Below are 27,806 nucleotides of genomic sequence, written 5' to 3'. Positions count from 1 at the left end.
CTTCTTCTTCTTCTTCATCTTCTTTCAGTTTCTTAGTTCTAATTTTATTGCATTGTGGAGAGAAATATAAAATAGAAAATACATATTTTCTATTCAGAGTTCAGTTCTTGATAATACACAGTAATATGCACATATCTTTATTTATTGACAAATATAAATGCAGTACATTAGCTATATTACCCAAATCTTCAACATCTTTTTATTTGGGCAAATAAAAAGAATTTTTATTCTGAGAGAACTATGTTGATACTCTTCATTACTATGTGTTTGTTATTCCCTTATTATGTATGCAGTGTTTAATCTCATGATATTTAATATTATATTAAGTGATGCATATTTTTGTGAAGCACCTCGCTGTAGATCTTAATTTTCACAAAGTGATACTCTTTTTCTGCTTGTTCTTCATTTTAAACCCTACTTTGTCCTATATCAACATGACAAACTCTTCTTACTTGCTTTTCTTTTATAATTTGCCTTCTCTACATTTCAGTAGATTTTTATTTAGAAATATTCTCAGATCTTTTGTAGGAATATTTCTTTTAAATTGAGTTTGGTATTTTGATTCATTTTAAGACTTTTTTGCCTCTTGTATTTCTTATATATTACATATCAACTCATTGAACAATAAAATTTCTTAAGCTATATTATATATATATATATATATATATATATATATAGTTTGTTCAGTGTGCTCTCTCTCTCTCAGCAGCTTTCATGCTAGTCTTTGTTTTCTATGACACAATTACCAGGATTATTTAAGAATAACCCAAGACAGGACTTCTGCCTGTCCTCCCTCTGCCCTCCCCACCCCTCACACTAGAGAAGGTGTACCCAATCACAGGCCTCAAGATGCCAGGTGCACACTTCACGGAAACAGATGCTACCCAGGCCCTAATCTTTGGGGCTTGGCTTTCTGCTTAGCCCCTACTCAAAAAGATGCTCTCTTTCTTTCTATAGTGAAGTGCAACAGTGTTGCAGGATCTCTGCAGACTCACCTTTGCCTATTAACAGTCTCAGTCTCTGGCTTCCCTTTCCATGGCAAGATCAGTGAATCAGAATTGTATTAGTCAGTTTTTTTCTTATTGAAATAAACAAAGCTAAAGATAAAGAAAGTTATAAAAAGAGCCAAGATTCAGTTTATATTTTTGGAGGTTTCAGTCTGTGTTTGCCTGGCCCTGTTGCTTTTGGACCTGTGGCAAGGCAGCACACCAGGGTGGCAGTACATGGCAATCCTGTTGTATTCCAGATACCGGTTGTGTTAAGGACATGGTGTCCTGTTAGCAGATATCATTACTTTGCTGTTATCTTCTTATGGAGTTTAAGGAGATGGAAATTGGTCCTAAAGTGGTGTGGGTGGACTTGTGATGGCTAACTTTACATGTAAAGACCCAGAGGAAGGAAGGGCTGAGGTTCCATTGCTTCAGGGAAGGGCACATCCCAAGCCAGAAGATTTCTCACTAGGCCCTACCTCTTCCATCCCCTACCAAATAGTAGCACAGAACTAACACATTGGCCTTTGGGAGACACTTCTCTAAACCATGGCAAGGGCTAGGGATATAGCTCAGTGGTATAGATCCCTGCTTGATAAACACAAGGTCCCGAGTTCAACCCCCGGTACAAAAAAGAAAAGAAAAAAAAAAAAAAAAAAGAAAGAGAACTTTCCTTTTACTAATTTTATTTAGACAAGATATCACATTTACATCTTGTCCTCTGAATAACTACAATGAAGACAACAATATGCAATTTATTAATTATAACTGTCCTACTAACCTGTTTTGAAACTGTTTCATTGCTATTTTATCTTTTTTTCTCATAAAAATGAATACAAGATTTAAAAAAAATGTAGCAAGACCTACTCTCGATGACTCTCCTAATTTTCCAATTGTGCTTGTGCTCATTCCTAGGCTGTATGGTGTTGTATTTACTGTAAACTCTGTCTATGTTATGGTCCTCTTCTCTACTCTACTCTTGTGGGATAAGTGCAAATGCTGTACCATTCTGATGATTTTTTAATCCTGAAATTTGTTAAGCAGAATACACTAATTAGAAGAAAATAACTACACTATTGGGGATTTTCTTTGCCCTAGACATATGGGTGCAGTGGATTTAAGATAGCTTTTAATGATAAGGCATTCAATAAGGTACTGAATTGATTGTTCTTGTCACTCTTTAAAATTATAATGCAGAATTAACTGGAAATTGTGTTATAAGTATTACAAACCACATAAAGTAAGTCCTGCTTATCATCTGAACATATATCTATGTTTAACTTATATATTATGTTTGTTGATTGTTTATCGTCCTCCGTCATAATGTAAACACCAGAGGAGATATCTTTGTGTTTTCTCTGGTGTATTTCAAGGACCTGGAATCATGCGTGGCACATAGTAGATGCTCAATAAATATGGTGAGTGAATAAATGAACAAATATCAGTCAAAGGGAAAATCAAAGGTGGAACTCTTTCTTTTTTTTTATCTTTCTTTCTTGATGTGTTTAGGCAACAGAGTCTCTTGGTTTTGGTACTTGAGTTTTTGTATTGATCACAATCATCACCTTTAGTTTCTGAATTAAGGAAAATTATTCTCCTTTTATTCTGAGATCATTTGGGGGCACAGTGGATACTATCAAAAAGCAAACTGTCTTTGGGAAAAGATGACTGTCTTATACATATTTTTAATACACTTTTGATTTATACCCAGGTTTTCATGTTTCCCATTAATGCTTTCATGGTTCAGAATATTAGCTCACAATTGTATTTTTCTTGTCGTCTACAGGACAGCCAAGTACAGCAAGTGGTCGTTTCTTCCTCGATATTTGTACCTACAGTTTAGCAAGGCTGCCAATGCTTTCTTTCTGTTTATTAGTATATTGCAGGTAATATTTTTGAACATATTATTAGACCAAGGTTCTCAAGCACTCATAAAAACTCACTTAGTTGAAATAAGAGTTTGATGGAGACATTAAACTTGGATACTGTTTGAAGAATAATTCTCTTGTTGCAATATTTAAGTTGTTCAATGAGCCCCTGAAATTCCATATTTGGCTTGAGAAAATGTTTGGATGCTAAGAAATGATTTGGCCCACATTCTATCCCGATTAGGATAGAATTTTAATGAAATTTCCTTGCAAGAGTGGTCATGATTATTTATGCCACATGTAAAAGAGAACAATTTTATTATATTTTGAATAGAATAATTTAAGAGAAATCTAAATGCTAATTTAAAATGGCATCTTTTTCAAAGAGTTAAATTCGGAGCTTTCCATAACCTTATCTACTACCAATTGTTGAGTCTCTTTTTAGTATGAATCTCATGATCCGACTTGTCACATGCCCTCACAATTCTCCATTGTTCTTCCTGTTTCTACACTGTGGGCACTGTACAGTGTAAACCTAGAAGGCACTAATCTGCATGTATCCTTTTCATTCTCTTCAAAGCAAAAACTCAAAACCATCCTCTTCCAAACTTCCCCAAATGCATGTCATCTCAGATTTCTCCCTTCTCTAAATGCCTATAACAATGACTTGTGTTATATAATTGGTTTATTTTTCTCCCAGAAAACTATACATTCCTTAAAAATAGGACCAGAGATGTAGAAATTGTTAAAATTTTGGGACAAAAATTTAACAAATTTGTCAACTTTACCTCAAATAGAATTGGATTCAGTAACCATTTAGGAACCATTATCATATGTTTGAACCTGTGTATGGAAATAAAAATTTAAGGATGAAGTTTTAGATGTGATTCCTCTCTTGGAGAGTTCAGAGGCTAACATGCAATACTTTAGGACACAATTTTTTTTTTTTTTTTTTTTTTGCGGAACCGGGGATTGAACTCAGGCCCTTGCGCTTGCCAGGGAAGCGCTTATTCCACTGAGCCATCTCCCCGGCCCCCAAGTACACATTTAAAATTTACTACAGGAATATTGGATACATCTGGCTCAGAGTTAATGAAGAAAAGCTACTTTAAAAAGGTTCATTTAAGCCAAATGTCAGAAAATTAGGATCTTGACTTACATGCAGGGACCACAGAAGGTTTCTGGGCACTGGGGCCAGCAAACACATGGAAGCTAAAATATGGGTAGCCTTTCTGGCGGAGAACTAACCTATCAATCATCTTTGCCTTATCACAACAAATGCTGGGTGAAACTACATTTATAAAGACTAATGGTTGATTTAAGTTACAGTTTGGAGCTCAAAAGTTCAAGATCAGATGGGCCTGCTATCTTGGCTTTTGGTAAGGGCAATAGATAAGAATGGCGGGAATATGTGTGTAAGCAAATTGCCCTATTTTTAACTGAAACAGGGCAAATGGGTGGGAAAGGTTCCACAGCCCCCTTTAAGGGCAACATCCCCAATGACCTGAGGACATTTCACTGAACTCCATCTTTTCAATGTCCATGATACCTTCCAGTACTGCCAGTCTGAGGATTAAGCCTTTACCCCTGAGTCTTTTGGGGGTAACCATGCTAGAAATCAGAAGTCAAGGAGACAGGGAGAAAGATAACCTCACTGTGAAGCTTTCTATAAAATATAAATATATATAACTATGTTACTCAAACAAGTAAAATACAAATTGAAAGTATTAAAAATTTCTCAAGTATATGGAATATTCTGGAATGAGTAAAAAGTTTGGCTTTCAGAGCATAAGTTGGACTAGCTAGCGGTGTTAGGTACAGCCAAGTTATCCTAAGGTGAATATGTTGCTTTCTGAAGCTTGGTCTTTGGCCTAGAGGTAGAAGGCAGTAACACTAGTGATTTTCAGGATGAAGTGGTTGACTCTGATTAGCCTTATAATTAGAAAAGAGAAGAGGGTCCTAGCCCAAATGACCAGTCTGGAGCTGAACTTCAGGAATATGAAAAAGAAGGAGAGATTCAAAAGATACTGCAAAGGCAGAGTTCATGGATGCTTCAGGCAATTTGTAATTTCAAAATTCCTCTTGTCTCTATTACTCAGAATCTTTGTAATGGTGTTGCAAGAACGTTCAGGAGCTTTAAACACTATCTTGATGAATTATGAGAAGAAATGATCAGCAAGTGAGAAATAATAAGGCAGAGAGCACTGAGACCCACATCTGGAAAGGTCTAAGACTATCTAAATCTAGAAAGCACCTCTTCTGCACCTGTCAGAAAACACCGCAGCCTCAGCTTTGTATCAGTTTATTTCTCACAAAAAGTAGGGGCAGCCCTAGAACATGACCCATAATTTATACCTAAGAAATGTTCTCTTGGGGCTCCAAAAGTTTTATCTCCTCTGCCTGAAAAAGAAATAGAGTTCAGTTAAGGTAGCTGATCATCTGGCTGGGTGCAACTGCTTTGGAAAGGTGGGTTTTAAACTAATATTTAGATTTTGAACTCTATTTTTGAAACACAATACCTGTATCTGATGAAAAGGCTAACATATTGACCGAGGTCTTAAGCAACTGTCCTGGCAACTTTTCCATTATGTGATAGTATCAACTCAAGGGCTGGTGTTGGTGTGCCAAGAGGTTTTTCCTTGACCTTTTACTTTGTATATTGTCCTTGTGTTGTGGGTCTAGGTGGCTGCTAGTAGTGTGGTTTTGAGTATAAGCAAAGTATAATGAGGATTTATCATCAGATTAATACAGCAATTGTCATTGTTTTGCAGCAAATTCCAGATGTGTCTCCAACTGGAAAATACACAACTCTCTTGCCTTTGATGATTATTCTTACAGTTTCAGGCATCAAAGAGATTATAGAAGATTATGTAAGTTTACTGATAGTGAAATGTTCTCAAAACTACTGCTTTGACTATTAAGGTATTTTGTCTTGCTCTTTTTTCCCCTTAATCAGTTGAAACTGGTATAATTCTTTTAAATTGATAGTTGGTGTGAAGAGTGAACTAACATTTTGAGATTTGAAATGTAAACTCATATACTCTTTGAGAGCTAATGAGACTTAGTAGCTAGCATAAGAAGAACAATGATGGTATCTCAGGAGATATAATCCATCCTCAGGTGAAACTCTTGCATAACTGAAAGGGATGTGTGCTTGAATACTATGATGTCTTCATTTTATTTTATTTATTATTATTATTATTATTTTTTGTATTTAGGACAGGGTGTACAGTGTCTCACTGCATAGATCGGACTCACAGTGATCCTCCTCTTTACAGCCTCCCAAATGCTGGGATTATAGGCATGAAACATCATGCCCAGTCTAGTGTGCCCCTTGGTCAGGGCCGGCACTGCAGGCCAGAGGATCAAACTCTTGGCCCCTGCATCTGCCTATGCAGATGCTGTAATCCGCTGAGCTATTTGATTGGCCCAGTTATGATGTCTTCATTTTAGTTTTAGCTTTGTCAGAGGTTCCAGGAAATATTTCACCTTTACTTTTTTTAAAAGAGACTTCTAAAAAATCTTATTTACTTATTTATTTGGTATAGGGTCTCACTATGCAACTTGGGCTCATAGTGATCCTTCTGTCTCAGCCTTTCCAGAGCTGGAATTACAGGCGTGCACCACCACACCCAGTTTCAGTGCCTGGAATGATGAACCCGGGGTTCTGGGGCTGGCGTGGCATGTGGAACAGGTGATCAGCCAGGCACTTAGACTGCTGAGCTACCTCCCCAGCTCTTAGCCTTATTTGCTGTTCACTCTGACTCCAATGGCTATGCTTGGAGTCACTCTAGCAGAGTCTCTTTTCTCTGTACTCACAATCTCAATGTTTGTTTTCTGAAATTGCTAGCTATTGCTTTTCACATGCTTCTGCTGATTCCATCTATCCTATAAACCTATGACAGAAGTAAAATCCACTTATTTGTGGCATTTGAAGCTATTCAGAATCTTCAGTTTATTTTATTTATTTTTATGTATTTGGTACAAAGTCTCTCTAGGCAGCTCAGATTCCTAGTGATTCTCCTATTTTCAGCCTTCCCAGCAATGACATTACAGGTGTGTGCTACCACACCTGGACTCAGAGTGTCCAAGGCGGGGCCAGTGGCATGCAGTGCTGGGGACCAAACCCTGGTCCCTGCGCTTGCCTAAGCAGGCACTTAGTCTGCTGAGCTGTCTCACTGGCCCCAGTATGTTCAGTTTAAACTGGAGCAAAAAGGGTTCCGAATTTCTAATTATGTGTTTGACCAAATATGGTCATTATGAGTAACAGACATATGCTGAATATGCTAAAAGTTCAAGTAGCATTTACTGTATAGCAGGCACACTTCAATGCGTCAGTGTTTGTGAGTGTGTGCACACTTGTGTGCTTCATTTAAGCAAATCTTATGTACTTTACACTACCTCTAGATGACTTATACTTAATAAGAGATGAGAGTCCACACACTGAACTGCTTTGCTTGCTCCCTCCTGTGGTCACATCTCAATGGAGAGAGGCCCACGAAGGCCAAAAAGAACAGAAATCAGTTACAGTCAAACTGGATTTTACAATTAGACTGGCTCTCTACACTTTATTAAACCCACTCTGCCTTTTACTAGGAACCAAACTGCACATTTTGAATGTTTGATGCAATAAATTTTTCTCCAAAACAGAAACGACATATGGCAGACAGATTAGTGAATAAAAAGACCGTGCTAGGTAAGTGCAATGGTTAATTTTGTATGGCAGCTTGACTGGACTACAGCATGCTCAAATATTTGTTCAAACATAATTCTGGATGTTTCTTTCTGGGGTCTTTGGATGAGATTAATCTTCAAACAGATAGAGTTAAAAAGAATATCACCTTCCCTAATATGGGTTGGTTTCATTCAATCACTTGAAGACCTGAGTAAAACAAAACAGCTTACCATCCCCCGAGTGTAAGAGAATTGTTCTCTCCTGATGACCTTTCAAACAGAACAAATTTTTTTTTTCTTATAGACTCAATGAAATATTGGTTCTTTCTGGTTTCAGGCCTGCTAGCATGCAGGCTGTAATAATACCATGGGCTGTCCTGACTGTCGGTCCTGACAACTCAACTGCAAATCTTATGAGTTGTTAGCCTCTGCAATGGCATAAGCCAATTCTTTATAATAGCTGTCTTTGTCTCTTTACTGCTCCCTGTCTGTCTGCCTATCTATCTATCATCTATCTATCTATCTATCTATCTATCTATCTATCTATCTATCTATCATCTATCTATCTATCTATCATCTATCTATCTATCTATCTATCTATCTATCTATCTATCTATCTATCATCTATCTATCTATCTATCTATCTATCTATCTATCTATCTTCTATCTACCTTCCTCTCTGGTTTATATAGTTGTTCCTTAGTATCTGTGTGGACTAGACATCCCTGATGATATCAAAATCCATGAATGTCCAAACTCCTTATAAAAAAGTGTAGTATTTGCATGTAACCTGCACATATCCTTCTATGTACTTTACATCATCTCTAGAGACTTATAATACCTAATACAATGTAAGTAGCATATAAGTAGTTGTTACACTGTATTGTTTCAGAAATAATGACAAGAAAAAAAACCAGTAAAGTTGCAACCACTATAGATCTAATTACATAGGAAACAATCCACAGTTGGTTGAATCCATAAATATGGATATGGCAAGCCCACTGATAGATGCTATTGATTCTTTTTCTCTAGAGAATACACAATAATACAAACTTTGGTACCATGAATGGTTTTCCAGGAACAGAGTTTTGAGAATGAGGTTTTTGAATTGCTTCTGGAGTTGTTGGAACTGGTTGTGTACTTTCATTGGATTTTAAGGCACTAATGATTTTATTTATAGTAGTATAGAGAGCATGGATAGTGCATGATATGCTATGGAAATAGAGATATGAAAAAATATTACTGTTAGGTAAACCTAATAAGCTTCTTGTAGGAAACAAATATTTAGGTATTATGCATATAAAACTTCCAAACTTTTTGTTAGATCAACGAGTATAATGGACTTCACCTGCTGCTAATGATGCCACTGGACAAAATGAAGGAGGACAGGGAAGAATACAATGGTTTGAAATCTTAGCTCAATCATTACATAAATGACCTGGAGATTGTTTAGATGGCCCTTGAAGGAGGGCCTACCACTTTACAGCCAGAATTCCTATAAACCACATACAGAATCTCAGTGCAACTGGCAGAACTATAAAACAAGTTGAATGATCAGCTCCTCAAGGTGTCTACTATTGAAATGAAAGCATTTGGAGGAAGGCATGGGATCCCAAAAGTTGGAGGAAGGATATGGCCAATACTCTGATAAGGCTGGGGACATTGAGCTCCCACATTATTATGCCTTTTGTTGTCATTATTATGCCGTTTGTTGGAAACTGCCTATCCAATTCCTATGGAAACATTCTGTCTATCCCTAGTGGAAGGATCCTCCACACTCCCAGTGCAAACCATCTTTCTGTTGGTACAGGCTTCATTGCCTTCCTACCCTTCCTACGTTTGATGGTCTCAGCCTTTCTACTTCACTGTAAAGATTTTAACTCTGAATTCCTTGGGGAATGTCCACATGATCTCCTGAAAGAGTTAATTAGTAGATATGGTTGAGTCTCTTCTTTGCTTCTAGACATATAATTAGTCTTGAGTCACAATAGGCTCCTAAAGGCAAAATTCATGTTACCCACAATGAAGTACACTACACACCAAAAAAAGACTACTTGAATCTTCTAACTTTACCGACATAAATCTGGGGAAGATATGTAGAAGTGGATACTAAGGGTCTGAGGTAATGATAGGTGGAAAATAAGGTTGGATCTGGCTCAATTTATTATTGGGGCCCACTAAGCAGAGATTCAACACTTTATGTTGCAGAATCTTGATGAATTAGAAAAGATTCTATTTGGTTGCATGTGTGAAATATGGATAAAAATGTGACCCACTGGATGAGCTAGAAATGTCAGAACTGTGTTGGCAGAAGAAGAGATTCACAAGCTTAAGGTGGTTGGAATGTTACAGTGGATTTGTTGTTTAAGACCTACTCACTAACCCTGAGAGAGTCCACAACAGGCATTTTTCAGTCCAACAGTGAGACTTTGTGAGGGAAGACCATAGTGAAGAGCTGTCCTCACTCTTCTCTGTAGCCTATTGTTTCTGCCTTACAGTGGATACTATAACCATTAAATTAGGAAAACTAAATGTAATGTATGTTAGGCATTTCCTCACTATGAAAAAACATCTGAAACAAACAACTATAAGTTATAAGACTTACTGTGGCTCACGGCTTCAGAAGTTACTATGGCTCGTGGTTTCAGAAGTTTCAGTATGTGGTCACTTGGTCCCATGAACGGGCAGAATATCATGGCAAGGAGCACATGGTAGAGCAAAACTGCTCATCTTGGGGTTGGCAAGATAGCTCAGTGGTTCAGGGCTTGCCATTTCCCATGAGCACCACAGGCCTTTAGCATCATGGCCTTTAGGCAACATTTAAGATCCACTTCAGAAGATAATGGAAGTAAATGGATTCCAGGTGGCCAGGACCCAGTGGAAATGATCAGTCACCAAACTCAAGATAAGCAGGGTTGTAATGAGCAACAGAGTTAATAATCAGAATAGAGTCTCTTATAGAGACCTGTAGCATTAATTAGTGTTCTAAGAAGTAAAATAGAAAGACTATTAAACTTTTAATATGTGTATTATGTATAAGCAGAAAAGGTCTAAGCTGAATGAAGCAAAGTCTAACTTGAATAATAAGAACAGAGTAATGTGACCCTTCCAACAATTTCCACACTTGAGTCAGTTTATACAACAGAATCCAAGGAGGCTGAGTCCTTTTGAGGGGATACCACTAAAAATTTACACTGTTAAGCTTTCTCCTAGCCTTTAAGTGCTGGGAATAAGAGTGACACCTCCTCACTCTTAGTGGTGACCCACTAGAAAAATGTTTGCTTCTTGTTGAGACTTTATGCTCTTCTGACCTAAAGCTCCTAGTTTCAAAAAGAGGATTCCTTCCACCAGGAGATGAAATAATGATTCCTTTGAACTGGAAGTTAGGACCTTCCCACTGTGGGCTCTTATACCTCTGAATCAATAGGCAAAAGATGAAGCTACTTTGCTGGCTGGGGAGACTGACCCTCACTAGAAAGGGAAATGGACTGTTCCTTTCCTTGCAGGGAGGGAAGAATGTGCATGGAAGAAGGATGCTCCTTTAGGACATCTTAGTATTTTAATGCCACGTAATTAAGGTCAATGGGCACAACAACCTAATTCAGGCAAAACTACTAATGGTTCAGACTCTTCAGAAATAAAAGATTGAGTCACCCCAAGAGTAAGGAATAAAAACCAGGTGAGGTACTCACTGAAGGCAGACAAAGACAGAGCGGAGAGTGGGCTTTTGTTCCTGTTTTTTTTTTTTTTTTTTTTTTTTTTTTAATATGGAGGAGGGTCAGAGACCTTCACCTAGAATTTGACATAAGTGGATTGGTACCTCTGTTTAACATTTTTTCCTGGTGGTCTACATGCAGCTTCTTTTTTGTTGTTTGTTTACTTGTCCTTGACATACTTTTAAAGCCTTGTCTTTGGAACGGGCAGCTAGGTGGCCAGGGTTACCGTATTCATAGTTAGCTTAGAGTTAGTAAGGGGGTATGCAGTTATCTATTGTACTCTATAATGATCCTAGAGTAAATAATATAGAAACTTGAGAGTGATACACACACACACACACACACACACACACACACATTAGTACACAGATATAAATACATACTGCTTTAAAGTTAGTTTGCCCCCCACCTTTTGCTTCTCCTATGTTCTATTTGACATAGGGGTGGCTTATTGTTTGTGCACTTGGATTTTTTTGCTGTATCTTTCCTATCTGGCTTTTTTTTTTTTTTTTGACCCATTTTTGAAAGTTTGAAGGTCATTTGGTAACTTTTTAAATCAGGTTTTTCTCTTTCTCCATCCCTGTCCTGGACCTATTCCTGGGGGAATTTCTCTAGTAAAGTTTGTTTTTAACACCTTCTACCCAGCAGTAGACCTAGGAAGGCCCCTATGCTATTATTTTCCCTGTCTGTAGATGCTGACCCTACAGAGTTGTGTTAGTATACATTTTTACCAATAATTTGGAAAGCTTCTATTTTCCCTGAAATGTTGCAAGCATTTGCAATTGATTTCTTGATGATGGCCAGCCTTTCTGGCATAAGAGGGAATCTCAATGTTGTTTTAAGTTGCATTTCTCTGAATACCAGAGATGCTGAACATTTTTTCATGTATTTATTGGTTATTTGTACTTTTTTTCTGAGAAGTGTCTGTTCCTTTCAGTAGTCTTTTATTTTGGGAGGTTTGAAGAGGTTTTTCACTTGCTTGGTTAGGTTATTTTCTGTTTAATTTTTCTTGATCTTATTGGGAATGGTATTGTTTTCCTAATTTCTTTCTCACTGAGTTCATTGTTGGTATACAGGAACACTATTGATTTTTGTTTGTCAATTTTGTATCCCGTTGTACTACTGAATTTGGTTATTAATTCTATGAGATTTTTGGTGGACTTTTTGGGTCTTGTATGTAGAAGATCATGCTGTCTGGAAATAATAATACTTCGATCTCCTCCTTTCATACACATATTCATACGTTTATTTCTTTCTCTTGTCTGATTGCCCTGGATAATGTTGCAATTATCATATTGAACACGGGAGTGGTATAGTGGATACCCTTGTCGTATTCCTCATTTTAGAGTAAATGCTTTCACTTTTTCCCCATTTCATATGATGTTGGCAGTAGAATGGTCATAGATGGCTTTTATCAGATAAAGATTAGTTCCTTCTGTACTTATTTTCTTCAGGGCTTTTTTTTTATCGTGAATGATTGCTTGGTTTCATCAAAGGCTTTTTACTCTTTTTTTGGCCAGCTCAGCCCACCCTGAGGGCGGCGTGTGGTGCCGGGGGTCGAACTGTGGTCCTCTTCACCTGCCTCAGCTTGCCTAAGCAAGCTCTTTAGAACGCTGAGCTATCTTGCTGGCCCATCAAAGGCCTTTTCTACATCAAGGAGTTTCTGCCTCTGCATCATGTGATGTCTGTCCCTATTTCTGTTTATGTGATGTATTACTCTGTTGATTTACAGTTGTAGAACCAATCTTGTATCCATGGAGTGAAGCCTACTTGATCATGATGTGTAGTTTTTTTTTTTTTTTTGTTTTTTGATAATTTGAATCACTCAGTTTTGCCAATATCACACAGAGAGTTTCATTAAAGACATTGACCTGTGGTTCTATTTTTTTGTGGGATCATTGTCTAGTTTTGGACTCATTGAAATGCTAGTTTCCAGGGAATGACTTTCAGTTTCCTCCCACTTCAGTTTTATTAAATTGAGTACTATTCATGTCAGAACCTCCCTAAAATTCTTATAGAATTTAACAGTAAAACTGTTCGGTTCTGGGCTTTTTCTTAGTTGGTCAGGGTTTTGTTTGTTTTCTATGGTTGGAATCTCATTGCCAGTTGTTTGATTATTTAGAGATTTTATATTTTCTTGGCTTAGTTTTGGGAATTAATATGTATCCAATAATATAATTATTTCTTCTAAAATCTCCAAAGTTTTGGGGTACAGGCTTTCAAAGTAATTGAATAATCTGATAATCTTTTAGATTGCAGCATTGTCCATTGTGATTTTACCTTGTTTCATTTCTACTTGCATTGATTAGAACATTTTCTTTCCTTTTGTTGATATGATTGGATAAGTGTTTGCTTATTTTGTTCATTCCTTTGAAGAATAAGCTCTTTTAAGATTAAATTAAATTTAATTTTTTTAAATTAATTTTATTGGTACATTTTAGGTATACATAATGATAATATTCATCATAGGGAACTTGCATCCATACATGATATATTCCAATTCTTCTTTTTTCCATCCCTCACCCCTTATATCAACACCCTGTTTCCATTCTTCCTTCTATTCTCTGGTTTTTCTTTCCTCTTCCATTCTTTCCCCTCTCACCCTTCCTGATTCTCCTTCCCATTCAAACACTTTTTCCAGTTTCACAGTATCTGTCATACAATTTGGTCCTTACTTAATCTTACAGTTTCTCATACCAGAGAAACAGTGTGACATTTAAACATGAGTGGCTGATTTATTTCACATAAGAGTATGGTCTCCAGGTGCATCCATTTACCTAAAAATGTCTCAAGTTAATCCTTCTTTATGGCAGAGTACTACTGCATTGTATAAAAAATAAACATTTTTGTGCTTTCATTTATTGATGGGCATTTGGGCTGTTTCCAAGATTTAGGTATTGCAAACTGTGCTGCTATAAATGTAGGTATGCATGTATCACTGTGGTATAATGCTTTTTATTGTTTGGGAATATGTTTAGGGAGGGAATGGTTGGGTCAAATAGAACCTTTAGCTTTTTGAGGAATCTGCACACTGATTTCCACACTGGTTGCACTAGTCTACACTCGCACTAAGAGAGAAGGGTTCATTTTTCTCCACAGCCAAGCCAGCATTTGTATTGGTTGATTTCTTGGTGATTGCTATTCTTTCTGAGTGAGGTATTGTTTTAATTAGCATCTCTTGAATAAACAGTGATGTTGATCATTTTTGCCATTTCTTCTTCAACTGAGAAGTGTCTATTCATTTCAGATGCCCATTTTTGGATTGGTTCTTTAAATTTGGGAGGTCTGAATTTTTTTAGTTCTTTGTATAGTCTACATAGTCTTTTGTCTGAGAAAGAGCTGGAAAAATATTTTCCCCACACTGTGGGTGACTCTTCACTCTATTGGTAGTCTCTTTTGCCATGAAAAAGTTTCTTAATAAGATGAAATCCAAGCTATTGGTTCTTTGTGGTACTTTTTTTTTTAGTTGTTATTATATTTATTTATTTTTTTGAATTTTAATGAGAAAAAAATAAAATAGCAAGAAACAATTTCAAAACAGATTAGTAGGATGGTTACAATAATTAATACATTGCATATTGTTGTCTTCATGGTAGTTATTCAGATGACAAGATGCAGACATGATTATCTTGTCTAAACAATATTCATACAAACTTCTTTGTGGTATTTCTTGTGTGATCAGGGTTTTGTTCATAGTCTTTGCCTACACCTTTGTGTTCAAGAGTTCCACCTATTCTCTCTTCCAGCAGATTTAATATTCTGTTTTAAAATTTAGATCTTTGATCAATTTCTATTTTATTTTAGAGTGTGGTGAGAAATATAGGTCTAGTTTTAATCTTCAGCACTTGGAAAGCCAATTTTTCTAGCACCATTTTTAAAAAGTTTCTCTTTTATTCAGTGAGGGTGTTTGGGCTCCTAGACAAAGACAAGGTAGTTTTTATAGCTACTTCTGCATGTTCTAATCTGTTCTATTGATTTTCAAATCTACTTAGTATTTTAACCAGTACTATGCTATTTTTATCTTGGTAGCTTTGTAGTATAACTTTAAGTCAGGGATTGTGTTGTTCTCTGCCATGCCTTTGTTGCCCAGAATTCTTTCTGCTATTCTATGTCTCTTCTGGTTCCAGATGAAGTCCAGGATTGTTTTCTCTGATTCTATGAGGTATGCTATTGGTCTTTTGACTGGGACTGCATTAAATCTGTATCACAATTTTGGAAGTGTGGCCATTTTTGCTATATTGGTTCTTCCTACCAAAGAGCAAACTATAGCTTTCCATTTTCTGATATCCTTTTCTCTCTCTCTCTCTCTCTCTCTCTCTCTCTCTCTCTCTACTTGTAGTTTTTAATAGGAATCTTTTACTTCCTCTGTTAGATTGATTTCATTTTTCTGAATGTTATTGTGAAAGGTATTTCCCTAATTTTTCTCTCAGCAGGTTTGTTAATCATGTACAGGAATGCTACTGATTTTTGAGTGCTGACTTTGTATTCAGCTATGCTACTGAATTTTGCTATTAGATCTAGAAACCTTTGGTGGAGACTTGGGGTCTTCTATGTAGAGTGTCATGTAATCTGCAAAATGCAATAAGTTAACTTTTTTTCTTTCCTATACTTTTTCCTTTATTTCTTTTCTTTGTCTAATTACTCTACCTAACATTTCCAGACTTATATTGAACAAAAGTGGTGATAGTATGCACCCTTGTATTATTTCTGATTTTTGAGCGAAAGTTTTCAGTTTTTTACCACTTAGTATGATGGTGGCTGTTGGTTTGTCATAGATGGCTTTCTCAGATTAAGATAAGGCCATCTATTCCAATTTCCTCTGGGTTTTTTAAAAAATCATGAATAGGTGTTGGACTTTATCAAATGCTTTTTAGGCATCTATGGAGACGACGTGGTTTTTGTCCTCACTTCTGTTAATATGGTGTATTACATTTATTGATTTGAATATACTAAACCATCACTGCTTCTCCAGGATGAATCCTACTTGGTTATCATGTATAATCATTTTTTAATTTTTTTAAAGAGAGTAAAAAATAGTATTAAATCAGGAAAATTACAAATGATGCAGAATTTCACTAAATAAAATAATATTAATTTCACAGTACTTGTTGAATTGCATAGTGTTGTCTTCAAATTAGTTGTTCATATTACCAGAAATATACATGCAAAATTGGAAGAAGAAAGAAAAAATACCTAAGAAAGTAAAAAGAGAAAAAGGAAAGAGAATTGAAAAAAGAAGATAAAATGAATTAAGGATTAACTTCTCCTTTCTACCTAATGTTTCCAGAATTATATTGAACAAGAATGGTGATAGTATGCATCCTTATATTATTTCTGATTTTTTCTGTCTCTTTCCCCCACTCCCTCTCTTGTCCTTCTCCTCCACTCAGTAAGTACTTCCATCTTTATGATGATTTGCTGCATTCTGTCTTCCGTTACCTTACTGAGGACTTTTGTGTCTATATTCATGAGAGGGATTGGCCTATATTCTCTTTTTTGGCTAGATCCTTCTCTGGTTTTGGTATTAGAGTTATTCTCGCTTTCAAGAATGAGTTTGAAAGTATTTGTGCCCTTTCAATTTCATTAAAGAGTTTGAGGAATAGTGGCATTGGATTGTCTCTAAGCTTCTTGCAGAATTCAGCAATGAATACATCACAACCTGGGCTTTTCTTTATTGGTAGATTTTCAATTAGAAATTCACTTTCATTGACTAACATTGGGTTACTTGGAATTTTTGTATTATTTTAACTCAAATTTGGCAATTCATATTTACCTATTTGTCCATTTTTTTCTGTGTTTTCCATCTTATTATAATCTAGTTTCTTGAATTAGGTATTGATAATCATCCACATATGCAGGATCTGGTGTGATTTGGTCCTTTTGTTTCTAATTGCATGAATTTGAGTCTTTCCTTTCCTTTTCTGATAAGGTTAGCTAAGGGTTTGTCAATTTTATTTACTCTTTCAGAGAACAAGCTCTTATATTCATTGATTCTTTGTATTATCTTCTTAGCCTTCAACGCATTAATTTATCCTCTGATCTTTATAATTTCATCTCTCATATGATCTTTGGGTTTGACTTTCTCTTTTTCTAGAAGCTTGAGATTCAACATTAAATTGTCTGATATCAGAATTCACTTCTACATATTTCCCTCATAAGACTGTCTTCATTCCATAAGTTCCAGTATATTTTATTGGCATTATTACTTAATTGTAGAAACTATCTAGTTTCTTTTAAAATTTCATCAGTGACCCATTAGATGTTTGAGAGAGTATTATTTGATAGTCATGTGTTTATTATGGTTTTGTAGTTTCTTTTGTTATTGATTTCCATTTTTATTGAAATATGTTTTGATAATATGCTTGGATAATTTAAGTTCCTTTGCATTTACTTAAGCATGTTTTATGAGATAGTATGTAGTATTTTGGGGAATGCCCCATGAACAGATTAGAAGAATGTGTACTCTGATGTTGTGGGTGGAACACTCTGAAGACATGTACTAATTCCATTTGTTCAAAAGTTTTATTCAGTTCTGATACTTTCTTACTAATTTTTTTCTAGTTGATATATTTATGACAGTGGGATATTGACATCCCCCATTATAATTGTATTAGTGCTCATTTGATTTTTCATATATATATGTTACATTTCCTCCTTGCTTTGTTCCCTTATTGAAATTCGCTACACAAGTACAATAGCTACCTCTGGGTCTTTCTGAGTTCATATCAAATGGAGCATTATTTCTATCCTTTGACTTTCAGTCTATGAATATAGTATTGGATTGAATGTGTTTCTTTTATGCAATATATTTTTGGATCATGTTTTTTGATTCATCCTGCCAGTCTGTTTTTTAATTGATGAACTGAATTGAAGCCCTTTATATTTACAGTTATAACTGTTATATCCTGATTTAATCTTGTCATGTTATTTCCCTCTCATTGGTTCCCTTTCCTTTCTGTTTATGGATTAATTTTGTTAGGGTTAATGGAGATGTAGTCCATGTTATTTCTTTTCAGAGTGCCCTTTGAAACATTTCAGAGAGGTAGTTTCAGAGTCACAAACTTTTCAGGTGTTAAATCATGGAAGTATCTAATTTCTCCATCAATTTTGAAAGATAGACTCTTAGTGTATCAATCTGGGTTACAGGTTTTTTTCCTTTAGTGCTGGACATATTTCATTCCTTTATAGGTGATTATAAATCAATTCAACAGCTGTGAGATGATACAAAAGACAATAATATAAGACTGATTTGAGTCATTGAAAAACATGGAGATAGTGCAAACAACATGAAAAGTCTGTTCACAGAAGTAATAGCAGAAAACTTCCCAAGCATGGAAAAACAATCTGACATACAATCAATGAGGCATATAGAATTGCAATTAGCCACTACAAATAAACAACTACTAGATTGGCAATATGGCTCAGTGGCACAAGTGCCTGCCTGGCAAGTGCAAGGTCTTAAGTTCAATTCCCATTACTAAATATGAAACAGAGAGAGAGAGAGAGAGAGAGAGAGAGAGAGAGAGAGAGAGAGAGAGAACACTACACAAGGCATATAATGCTTTGTATTCCAGAAACTCAGCACAAGAATAAAATATTAAAAGCTTTTAGATAAAAGAAACTAATCATCTATAAAGGAAAGTGCATCAGAATCACAATAGACTTTTCAACACAAACACCTAACAGCTTAGAATGATACATACATAGTTCTCTTGCTGTTTTTAAGAAATCTTTATTTTCACAATTGCAGTCATGTCATATAGGTCTGATATTATGTCCTCACAGTGACTCATTCTGCTTCATATACTTCAGTAGAGTTTTTAATCTCCTTGATATCTGTTTTAATCTCAAGATTCTATTTCTTTCCTATGTTGGATGTTCACAGTTCCCATCATTTTCCTAAATTCTTCTATTTTTTTTTTTTTTAGCTGTGTCTGCTCTAGAGTTATTTAGGGTCCTCATCTCTGTAGATATCTGAGATATTTCTGATTTAATTGTTTTCTAGAGCCCCTTTCTTTCTGCTTTGTTACTTCCACTTGAGTCAAGGTGGGTGGCTTTTGAATTGTTCCACTCATTGCCCTTGGGTTTGCCTTTGGCAAGCTGGAAGCCTGGGGTTGCATCTTGCTCCCTGTTTTCTCATTTCCTATGTATATATTATTTTAGTTTAATTTCTGCATTGATGATTGCAAATTCCTTGGGTAGGTGGTTTTATTGTTAATATTGAGGCCTCTTAGGAAATGAGTATTTCTCAGAAATATCTTCCAAGTATAGCTGACTTCTCAGTTTTGAATCTGTTGTAGAATCTTACTTCTTCATTTTATTTGGAATGAGAAGCTGCTGCCTTTTTGTTCCAGACTGTAGTTCTTTGGCTCTGTCCTATAGTGTTAATTATGACCCTCAGGCAATCTCAGTTTTGGCATACAAGGAAAAATAACTTATTAGAACAATTATGTCGCTTTGGCCAAAGTAGCACAATCAGCAATAGTAAAAGTATAAAACACAGCCTATAAAATGAAATTTATGGAAAACTACTAATTTGCCAACTTATATGAACAAGATACTTATATAACAAAAACTAAAATGAACCAGAAAATTGTATACACTAAATTTTGCTTATTATTTTTGGTACTGAGAAGTGAACTCATCCTTATGCTTTCTAGGCAAAAATATCTCCTTTGTATGACAATTTTATCCTCAGGAAAGAAAAATTTAAAAGGGTTGGGGGAAAATTGAGAAGTAGAAGGAAAAGAGTTTATATGCAAGGACAGAGGACAAAGAAAAATTCCTCAAGCTTTGGAAAACAGCTTAAGAAGATAGGAAGCAAAGATATAAGGAAGAGGAACTGGGGAGATAGCTAGGTGACCTAAGCACCTGCCTGGCAAGCACAAGTACCTGGGTTTGATCCCTGGTACCACATGCTGTGCCAGCCTGAGAGCCCTGGGAACACTGTGCAGGCCACTGAAACTGTGTGCCATGGTGCATGCCTATAATCCCAGTGCTGCGGAGGCTGAGACAGGAGAATCACTATGAGTCTGAGCTGCATAGTGAGACTGTGTCCTTCTCTTTGCTCTCATCATTGGCTCAAATTCTCATTTCAGTTCCTTGCTGAGTCCTGGAGATGCACCCTCCCCTATTTGGAATTGCTATATTCCAATGTCTTGACTCCAAATCTTGGGGAGGCTGTTTTCTCTGCTGCTCATAAATTAAAAAAATAAAAATAACAAGAAACAAGGAAAAAACAGAATAAAAGCTAGAAACAATGTTTACACTCACATGAAAGCAAAAACAATTGAGAAAAAGAGAAAAAGAAAGATAGAAAAGAAAACAGTGTCTACTTCAGGATATGTCTCTGCTTTTACTGGTAGACAGAAAGGACAGAAAGAGCCCAGGGGATCCATGTTGGCTGATCCCAGCTGTTGAATTTGTCCAAGGTGGTAAATAATCCCAGCAAGCCTATGCCTTTAGTTTCAGTGAAGTTCAGATTGCTTCTATCTTCTGGCATTGAAGCTGGGACCCAAGTTTCAGTCTACCACACTCTGGATGCCTCCTGCCAACTTAAACTTGGCTCTTTAACCTCTTCCCTGATTTAACTCTGCTGTTAGTTACCCTAACCCTGGGAGTTACAAGGTGGAGCCAACCAGCAGCTGCTCTGAGTTCTCAGTTCAGCTGTCCCCTTGCCAAAATGGTGAGTGGCCAATCATATTCTCCTGGGGGCCATTTGAACTGCAAGTACTCCCAAGCCACTGCAGTCCACCATATCCACGGCTCTGTTCCACTGGTGCATTTGTCTGTGGAGGCCTTGTGTTCACCAGTAACCATCGTGCCTTTGCATATTTGAGCCCTGTCTTGTATGCTATGAGCTGGGGCTCAGGGGCAAAGGGCCACTTGCTACCTCCTTCTTCTGTGCTGAAGTCCTTCTCTTTGCTCTCATCATTGGCTCAAATTCTCATTTCAGTTCCTTGCTGAGTCCTGGAGATGCACCCGCCCCCCATTTGGAATTGCTATATTCCAATTTCTTGACTCCAAATCTTGGGGAGGCTGTTTTCTCTGCTGCTCAGCACTCTGCCATCTTCCCAGAAGTCCAGAACCAGTTCTTTGAGTTATGGATTATTTTCAATGCTGTTAAAGTCTCTCAGTTTGATTAATTTTACCTCTGATGTTTGTAATTGCCTTCTTTGTACTACATTTGACTTAAATAGTTCTTGTCTTTCTAGAATCTTGAGTTGCAACACTAGGTTATTTTTGGTGGCATGCTCTGTTTTTCTGATGCAGACATTCATAGCTATAAATTTCCCTCATAGGACTGCTTTCACTGTGCTGCAGAGATTCTGATATGTCATACTAGCATTATCAAATTATTATTATTTGATTCCATGAATTGTCTAATTTATTCCTTGATTTCTTTTGAGTCCATTATTTAAGCATGTATTGTTTAATTTTCACATGTTTACATAATTTCTGTGCTTTTTATTGCCATTGCTTTTTAAGTTTTATTGTTAGGTTGCCTGATGATATACATGGGACAGTTTTAATTACCTTAATTTAAGCTAGCTCCATTTGGTAGTATGTGGTCTATTTTGGAGGAAATTTCTTATGCTACTGACAGGAATAGCTGTATTCTGTTGTCGGATGAATCATTCATAGATATCTCTTAAACCCATTTATTTGAAGGTTTAGCTCAACTCTAGCAATGAGAAAGTAACTAAGACTATGCCACACTGTGGCAACTACCCAAGCCAAGACCTAGCATTCCTAATGGTGGTAGATAAGGAAAGCAATCAGAACCATGCCTTATGCTAGATGTAGGCAGCAGGGTGGGTGTTCAAGGAGATCATTAGATTCAATACCAGCACTTTCAGATCCAGATGCTTCTGTAAACCATACTCTCTGGACCTGGTTTCTTACCACAGGGAGCAGAGCCCCACGTCCTTTCTGTCCTGAACTTGAATTTCTCAGGGGTTCTCTGTTCAGAACACATCTCTCCAAAGCTGTTTCTTGTGAGTGTCTCTCTCACCTTGTCACTGCGGTAGGGTAATACTCAAGAGTCTAATGTGAAGTTGGTCTGTGGCTCAGTCTTATAGCAACTCTTCCCATGGTTGTTATAACAACCCTTCACCTGGCTCTTGATTAAACCCTCTTCTGTGTGGTGGGCACTACACTGGATTTCTTTTCCTCTTCTAGCCTACTATAGGCTTCAAGCCATAAATAGCTCACAGAGGAGAAATGATGCTAGCAGGTTTGGAATGAAGTAATTGGAAAACTGTTCATTTGAGGATAACAGGATTGTGATATGTTCTGCTAAACTAAAGCCTTAATCTATGTTTTCAACCTTTCTACTATAAGAAATGCGGAACAGAGTTTTGTCTTTTCTTATCATCCTTAAACTACTAATGTAAAGACAAAAATTAAAAAGAAGCCAACTCTGTAGAGACTTCAAAGTTTAGTTTTATAAAACTGAATAATTTTTTTTAAAAAGGAATACTTTCAGAGTATAATTGCCTGATATTTTTGTAGTTTGCAGTAGCCGTATGTTTCTCTTGAGATTAACACTGCTGGTTTGGTCCATTAGTTTTTCACTAGTCAGAGACCTGTCAGTAATCTCTTTACCTTCTCTCCTGAAGGCTTGTATATGATCAGGCATGTCATTTGGTTGGTACCTCTGTTCTTCCATGCTGAGGGGAAACAAATTGCAGAGTAGACTCAAGAGTTGGTTGGTGATTGTGGCCAGGGTGTGAAATCCACGGGCGTGGAGTCAGCTGGTTGTGCACGTGACTTCTAATGTTATATCATTTTAAATTTTACATTATAGTTTTTAAGTTGTAGAATATAGTGATGAGTAAAGATCACTCAAGGACCTTACTTTCTGTGGAACTGATTCCCCAGACAGCTAGATACTGGTTGTACTCAGGATATAGTGTCCTGTTAGGTGATATCATGGCTTTGTTATCATTGTATGGAGTTTAAAGAGATGCAAATGGGTCCCAAAATGGTATGGGTGGACTTGTGATGGCTAACTACATGTCAATTTGGATGGGTAATTGGATGCCTCTGTATTTGGTCTAACACTCTTCTGTGCATTTTTGTGAGATTTGTGACCTGAGATATATATATATATATATATATATATATATATATATATATGCAATGTTTATTTCAGTTTATTTCTCAAATTTATCCCATACAGAGCAGAACGTTATTCACAAGTTTGTCACCTAGGGTAGCTTACAGGTCCTGCCACCATGGTCCCACTAACCACCCCACAAGGAACGAGGTTCCTCAAGAAAGCAGACTGCTGATTGTCAGCTCATCTTTTTATTGAAGTTTTTTCTTATGCTCCTTGGTCAGCTAGGCACTCAAAATGCTGTTGTTGATGGCATCCATGATGTCATGAGGGTGCCGGCTGTCCACATTGCAGCCCACAGAGTGGGCGGTCCCTAGGATCTCTTTAATGGTTCTGGAAAGTTCTATAGCTAAAGACAGGTGCCACATCTGTCGGGCAATGTTCACAATCTCATCAAAAGTAATATTTCCACTGTGTTTAATATTTTTCTGCTCCTTTATGCCTCTTGGAGGCTCCTTGAGGGCTTTGATGATCAAGACAGAGGCAGAAGGCACCACCTTAGTCTGAGCCTGTCTGCTCTGAATGGGCACTTTCACCATAATCCTCAGACTCTTGTAGTCACCAGTTGCCTTGGTGATGTCATCCCCACTTTGGAGACAGACTCAAGGGACCAGTCTTGGGGGGTGGGCAGACATGGCCCTGACTTCACCACCGATGCACCTCATGTACACGACTTTGATTTCATTGGGGTCAATCTTCGGCGGCATGCTGAAGGTGGCTGGTGTTGGATGAACCCAGATTTGGGATGAATGAAGAAAGTTGCACTTTAGCTTCCTCCTAGCCAAAAGCCAAAAGCTGAGATTAATATTTGAACCACTAGACTGAGCAAAGCAGGTAACCTTTCATGATGTTGCTAGTCTTCATCCAAGCAGATGAGGGACCAAACAAAGCAAAAGGTTTAGTCCTTCTCTGAGTAAGAAAGTGTTTTTGTGTAATGACATTTTAATGGAACATTAGCCTTTTTACCTACAAACTAGAATTTAACGGCTCTTTCTGGATCTCTAACTTAACTACCTTCAGAATGGAACTGCATTATCATCTCCTGTGTCTTCAGTTTGCCAACTTCCTCTGAGGATCCTGGGATAGATAAGCCTCCATAAGCATGTGATCCAATTCATATATAATCAGGGATATATATATATATATATATTATATACATATTACGTATATACATATTATTACATATATACATATTACATATATATGTAATAATCTTGGATACTTATGTATATAGTGGTTCTATTCATTAGTGCCTTGGTTTGCAAACAATTTGGTTTGCAAACAGAAGCATTTGGCAGAATTTTGTTTTTGTTTGCAAATTCTGCATCAGGAGACAAATACAACTGTAGTCATCTTTCTCACACAAATAAAAACATGACCATCTTTTCCAAAATCATAGAAGTAATTAAATTCATGAATGGAGGTTATATATAATCATATATATTTTTGGTTCTGTTTCTTTAGAGAAAATAGCATTTCACCAATAATAATTAAGATACTTCATAAAGTACTTGAAGAAATACTGTAAAAGGGAACAAAAATCAAGACATACAGTTTCTATATGCTAGAATTAATAATTATGTTAACTATAATGAAGTGGTAAAAAATATGAAAATGATAAAGTAGTAAGAATATTACAGATATGTCCATAAAAAATTCTGAGTATTATATATTCTCTCCTAATCTTAGTTTTGTTATGTGTTCTTATAACTGATTGGAAATATATCGTTTTTTAGGTCATTAACCAGTATTTTAGCATGTATCTACAAACTTTTTCTTTTGAGAACTGCAAGTAGCTTAATATAGATTTTGTCTCTCTGTCATTATATTAATTATATTAATATAGGCTGTTTATTTTAGTGTTATGCTTGTGAATACAACTTAAATACTGTTGCAGTATATATAAAGTTAACAAAGATAAAGTTTTATAAAAATCTTATTTTGAGATAAAATATATTATAATTATTCCATACTTTACTTAATGTAATAATTCCAATTAGTACCTAGCTATTTCTTTTTCAGTGTTAAGACAGAATTCATGGCTTAAGATTTTATGGCAGGAGGTAAGAATGCATTTAAATTTTTAACTTGATAATAAACACCTACATTGTACTTAAATTTCCAGGGTTTTACCTGTGAAGCATATCCTCAAGAATCAGTATTATGAGTGCTTTGTAGATGAGGAAATAGAGGACCAAAGAGAATAAGTATTTTGCTCAAGTTCTTATAGCTAGCAAGTGGTAAAAATGGGCTTGAATGAAAGTCTGTGAAGTTAGAAGTCTACACACTTTCCTTGCCCCTCAGTGTTGTGTCTGTGAATAAAATATTCATTTTTATTTTTTTATTTTTATTTTTTGATAATTTTATTGAGAAACAAATAGCAATGAGACAGTTTCAAACTAAATTGGTAGGACAGTTTCAATAATTAATACATTGCATACATTCTTCCTAGTGGTTAATTGCTGTACAAGATGCGGACTTGAGATCCTATTTACAAACACTATTAGAACAAATCCCTCTATTTATTAAGAGAGTGTAACTATATATCTATCCTAAACATTTTGAATATACAGATACAAAATGGATATACATCTGTATCCCTTTTTTTCGTTAAGTTCTGTTGTTTGAATATTATAGGTATGTTAACTCAGCAATATATTCTAAAAGAGTCCAGTAGCCTATAATAGTATTGGGTCTTCTGCCTGACTGACAATGTCAGAAATTGTTGACCTGAGTCCCCTACAGCTCAACATAACAGCATGACTTTACTTCTTATACTTCGTTTTTATACTTTTCTGCTGGATGGTTAAGACCAGGGTAAAGCAGGACTTATGCAACAAGAGTTGTAGCTTTCGGGTCTGATAAGGTCAGTGAAATCCCCTCAGAATTTATCCTGAGATCCTGTACCTCAGATTGTAGAACCTTTGTCAGTGTCAGCCATATGGATGAGTCACAGCCATTACTTGGCCAATGTGCTCTCTGTGAAAGCCTGAGAGAATGTTTTCTCACCATGTGACTATCCTTAGGCACACTCTACATCATTGATCACTTTCCTCTTTGGCCCCATAATCTCCTTGATCAGAAAATTTGGGACACTACCAAGTTACATGATGTTACAGTACAAGTTCTCATATGACCTGAGTCTTAATTGACCTTGGAAGGTTAGGGCCAAAATGTTGGTTTTCTTTTGGACCCTCCTTTTTCTCTAATTTTGGTCTGCAAACTTAGGTTGTTAACCCTCCAGAAGAGAAGCTTATTGTTATTAGCATACAACCTAGGCTGTTAAGCTTAACCTCACTATCTGTCTGAATATCAAAAATCTTAGGTATAACATGGAACAGGTATTTTTCATCAAGTATTGATATGTTGAACCTTAAGTCCCTACAGAATATGATGAAAAAACATTTAAAAATTAGAATATGTTTTAAAAATAGGAATGAAGAATTATATAATTCTTACGTTTACACAGAAGTCCAAACATCTAACCATATACAACCTTGAAGCAGACAGTCCCACAACATTCCTTTTCCTGTCTCCTGCCTTCATTCACCACCCCCCTCCTTTTTGAACAATCATCTACCCGAGAGACAGCACGGCAGCAACTGGCATGTCATGACAAGCAGCCCGTATTCAGAAGACCAGAATGACAGGCACTCCAAGCATGAACCTACTATTACAGATTACTATCTTCAATGTGTGAATAGTATATTTAAAGATAATACTTTAAAAACTATTGCTCTGGGTACAAGTCAGCTTTTATATGGTATCTCATGAAACATTCTTATGAATATTTGCCTTTGGAATAGGCCTTACTTCATTTAGACTGCTGAGATGAAATACCTTAGACTAGGTGCCTTATAAACTATAGAAATTTATTTCTCACAGCTCTGGAATCTGGAAAATGCAAGGTGAATGCCCTGGCAGATGAGGCCTTCCTCATAGATGATGCCTTCTATCTATGTCCTCTCTTGGTAGAATGAACAAGGCAGCTTTGTGTGGCTTCCTTTATAAGGATACTAATTCCATTCATGAGGGCTCCATTTTCATGATCTAATCACCTATGGAAGGCTCCACTTCTCCATACTGTCACATTGGAAGTTAGAATTTCTACAGGGATTTGTTGGCATCTTGGGTACTCTAGGGAGAAATGGCAGCAGGAATGAGGAAAACATAGGGAAGAAAACAAGAGCTTGGTCAGGTGGTGTCCAGTTGCCTGATTGGCATATGACTGCTAGGACAATAGTAAGTGTGTTTATACCTTTGCGAAATTAGTATCAGGAGGCCCAAAGTTGCCCAGTGATTTTTTTCCTTTTATTTTTTTATTTTCATTTTTTTTTTAGGAGAGTAACAATGGTTAGTACATTGTGTATTGTTACTGCCAAAGTAGTTTCTCATATTACAAGATATAGGCAAGAAATAATAAATAAACAACATAGGT

General features: G+C 36.4%; 1 protein-coding gene across 1 annotated transcript in view; it reads left to right on the top strand.

The window, feature by feature from the left end:
* Positions 1-27,806, top strand: part of LOC101571837 (phospholipid-transporting ATPase IB) — a 297,444-nt gene that overhangs the window by 44,199 nt on the left and 225,439 nt on the right. The window contains exons 3-6 of the mRNA XM_023715050.1: positions 2,776-2,875; positions 5,629-5,727; positions 7,508-7,553; positions 27,254-27,339. Coding sequence (XP_023570818.1) covers positions 2,776-2,875; positions 5,629-5,727; positions 7,508-7,553; positions 27,254-27,339 — 331 coding nt within the window. The remainder of the gene's footprint in view (positions 1-2,775; positions 2,876-5,628; positions 5,728-7,507; positions 7,554-27,253; positions 27,340-27,806) is intronic.

The sequence above is a fragment of the Octodon degus genome, unplaced genomic scaffold (genome assembly GCF_000260255.1).
Source record: "Octodon degus isolate 3935 unplaced genomic scaffold, OctDeg1.0 scaffold00038, whole genome shotgun sequence".
Classification (NCBI taxonomy): Eukaryota; Metazoa; Chordata; class Mammalia; order Rodentia; family Octodontidae; genus Octodon; species Octodon degus.
Note: the sequence above shows the minus strand (reverse complement) of the source record. Positions and strands in the feature narration are given on the sequence as shown.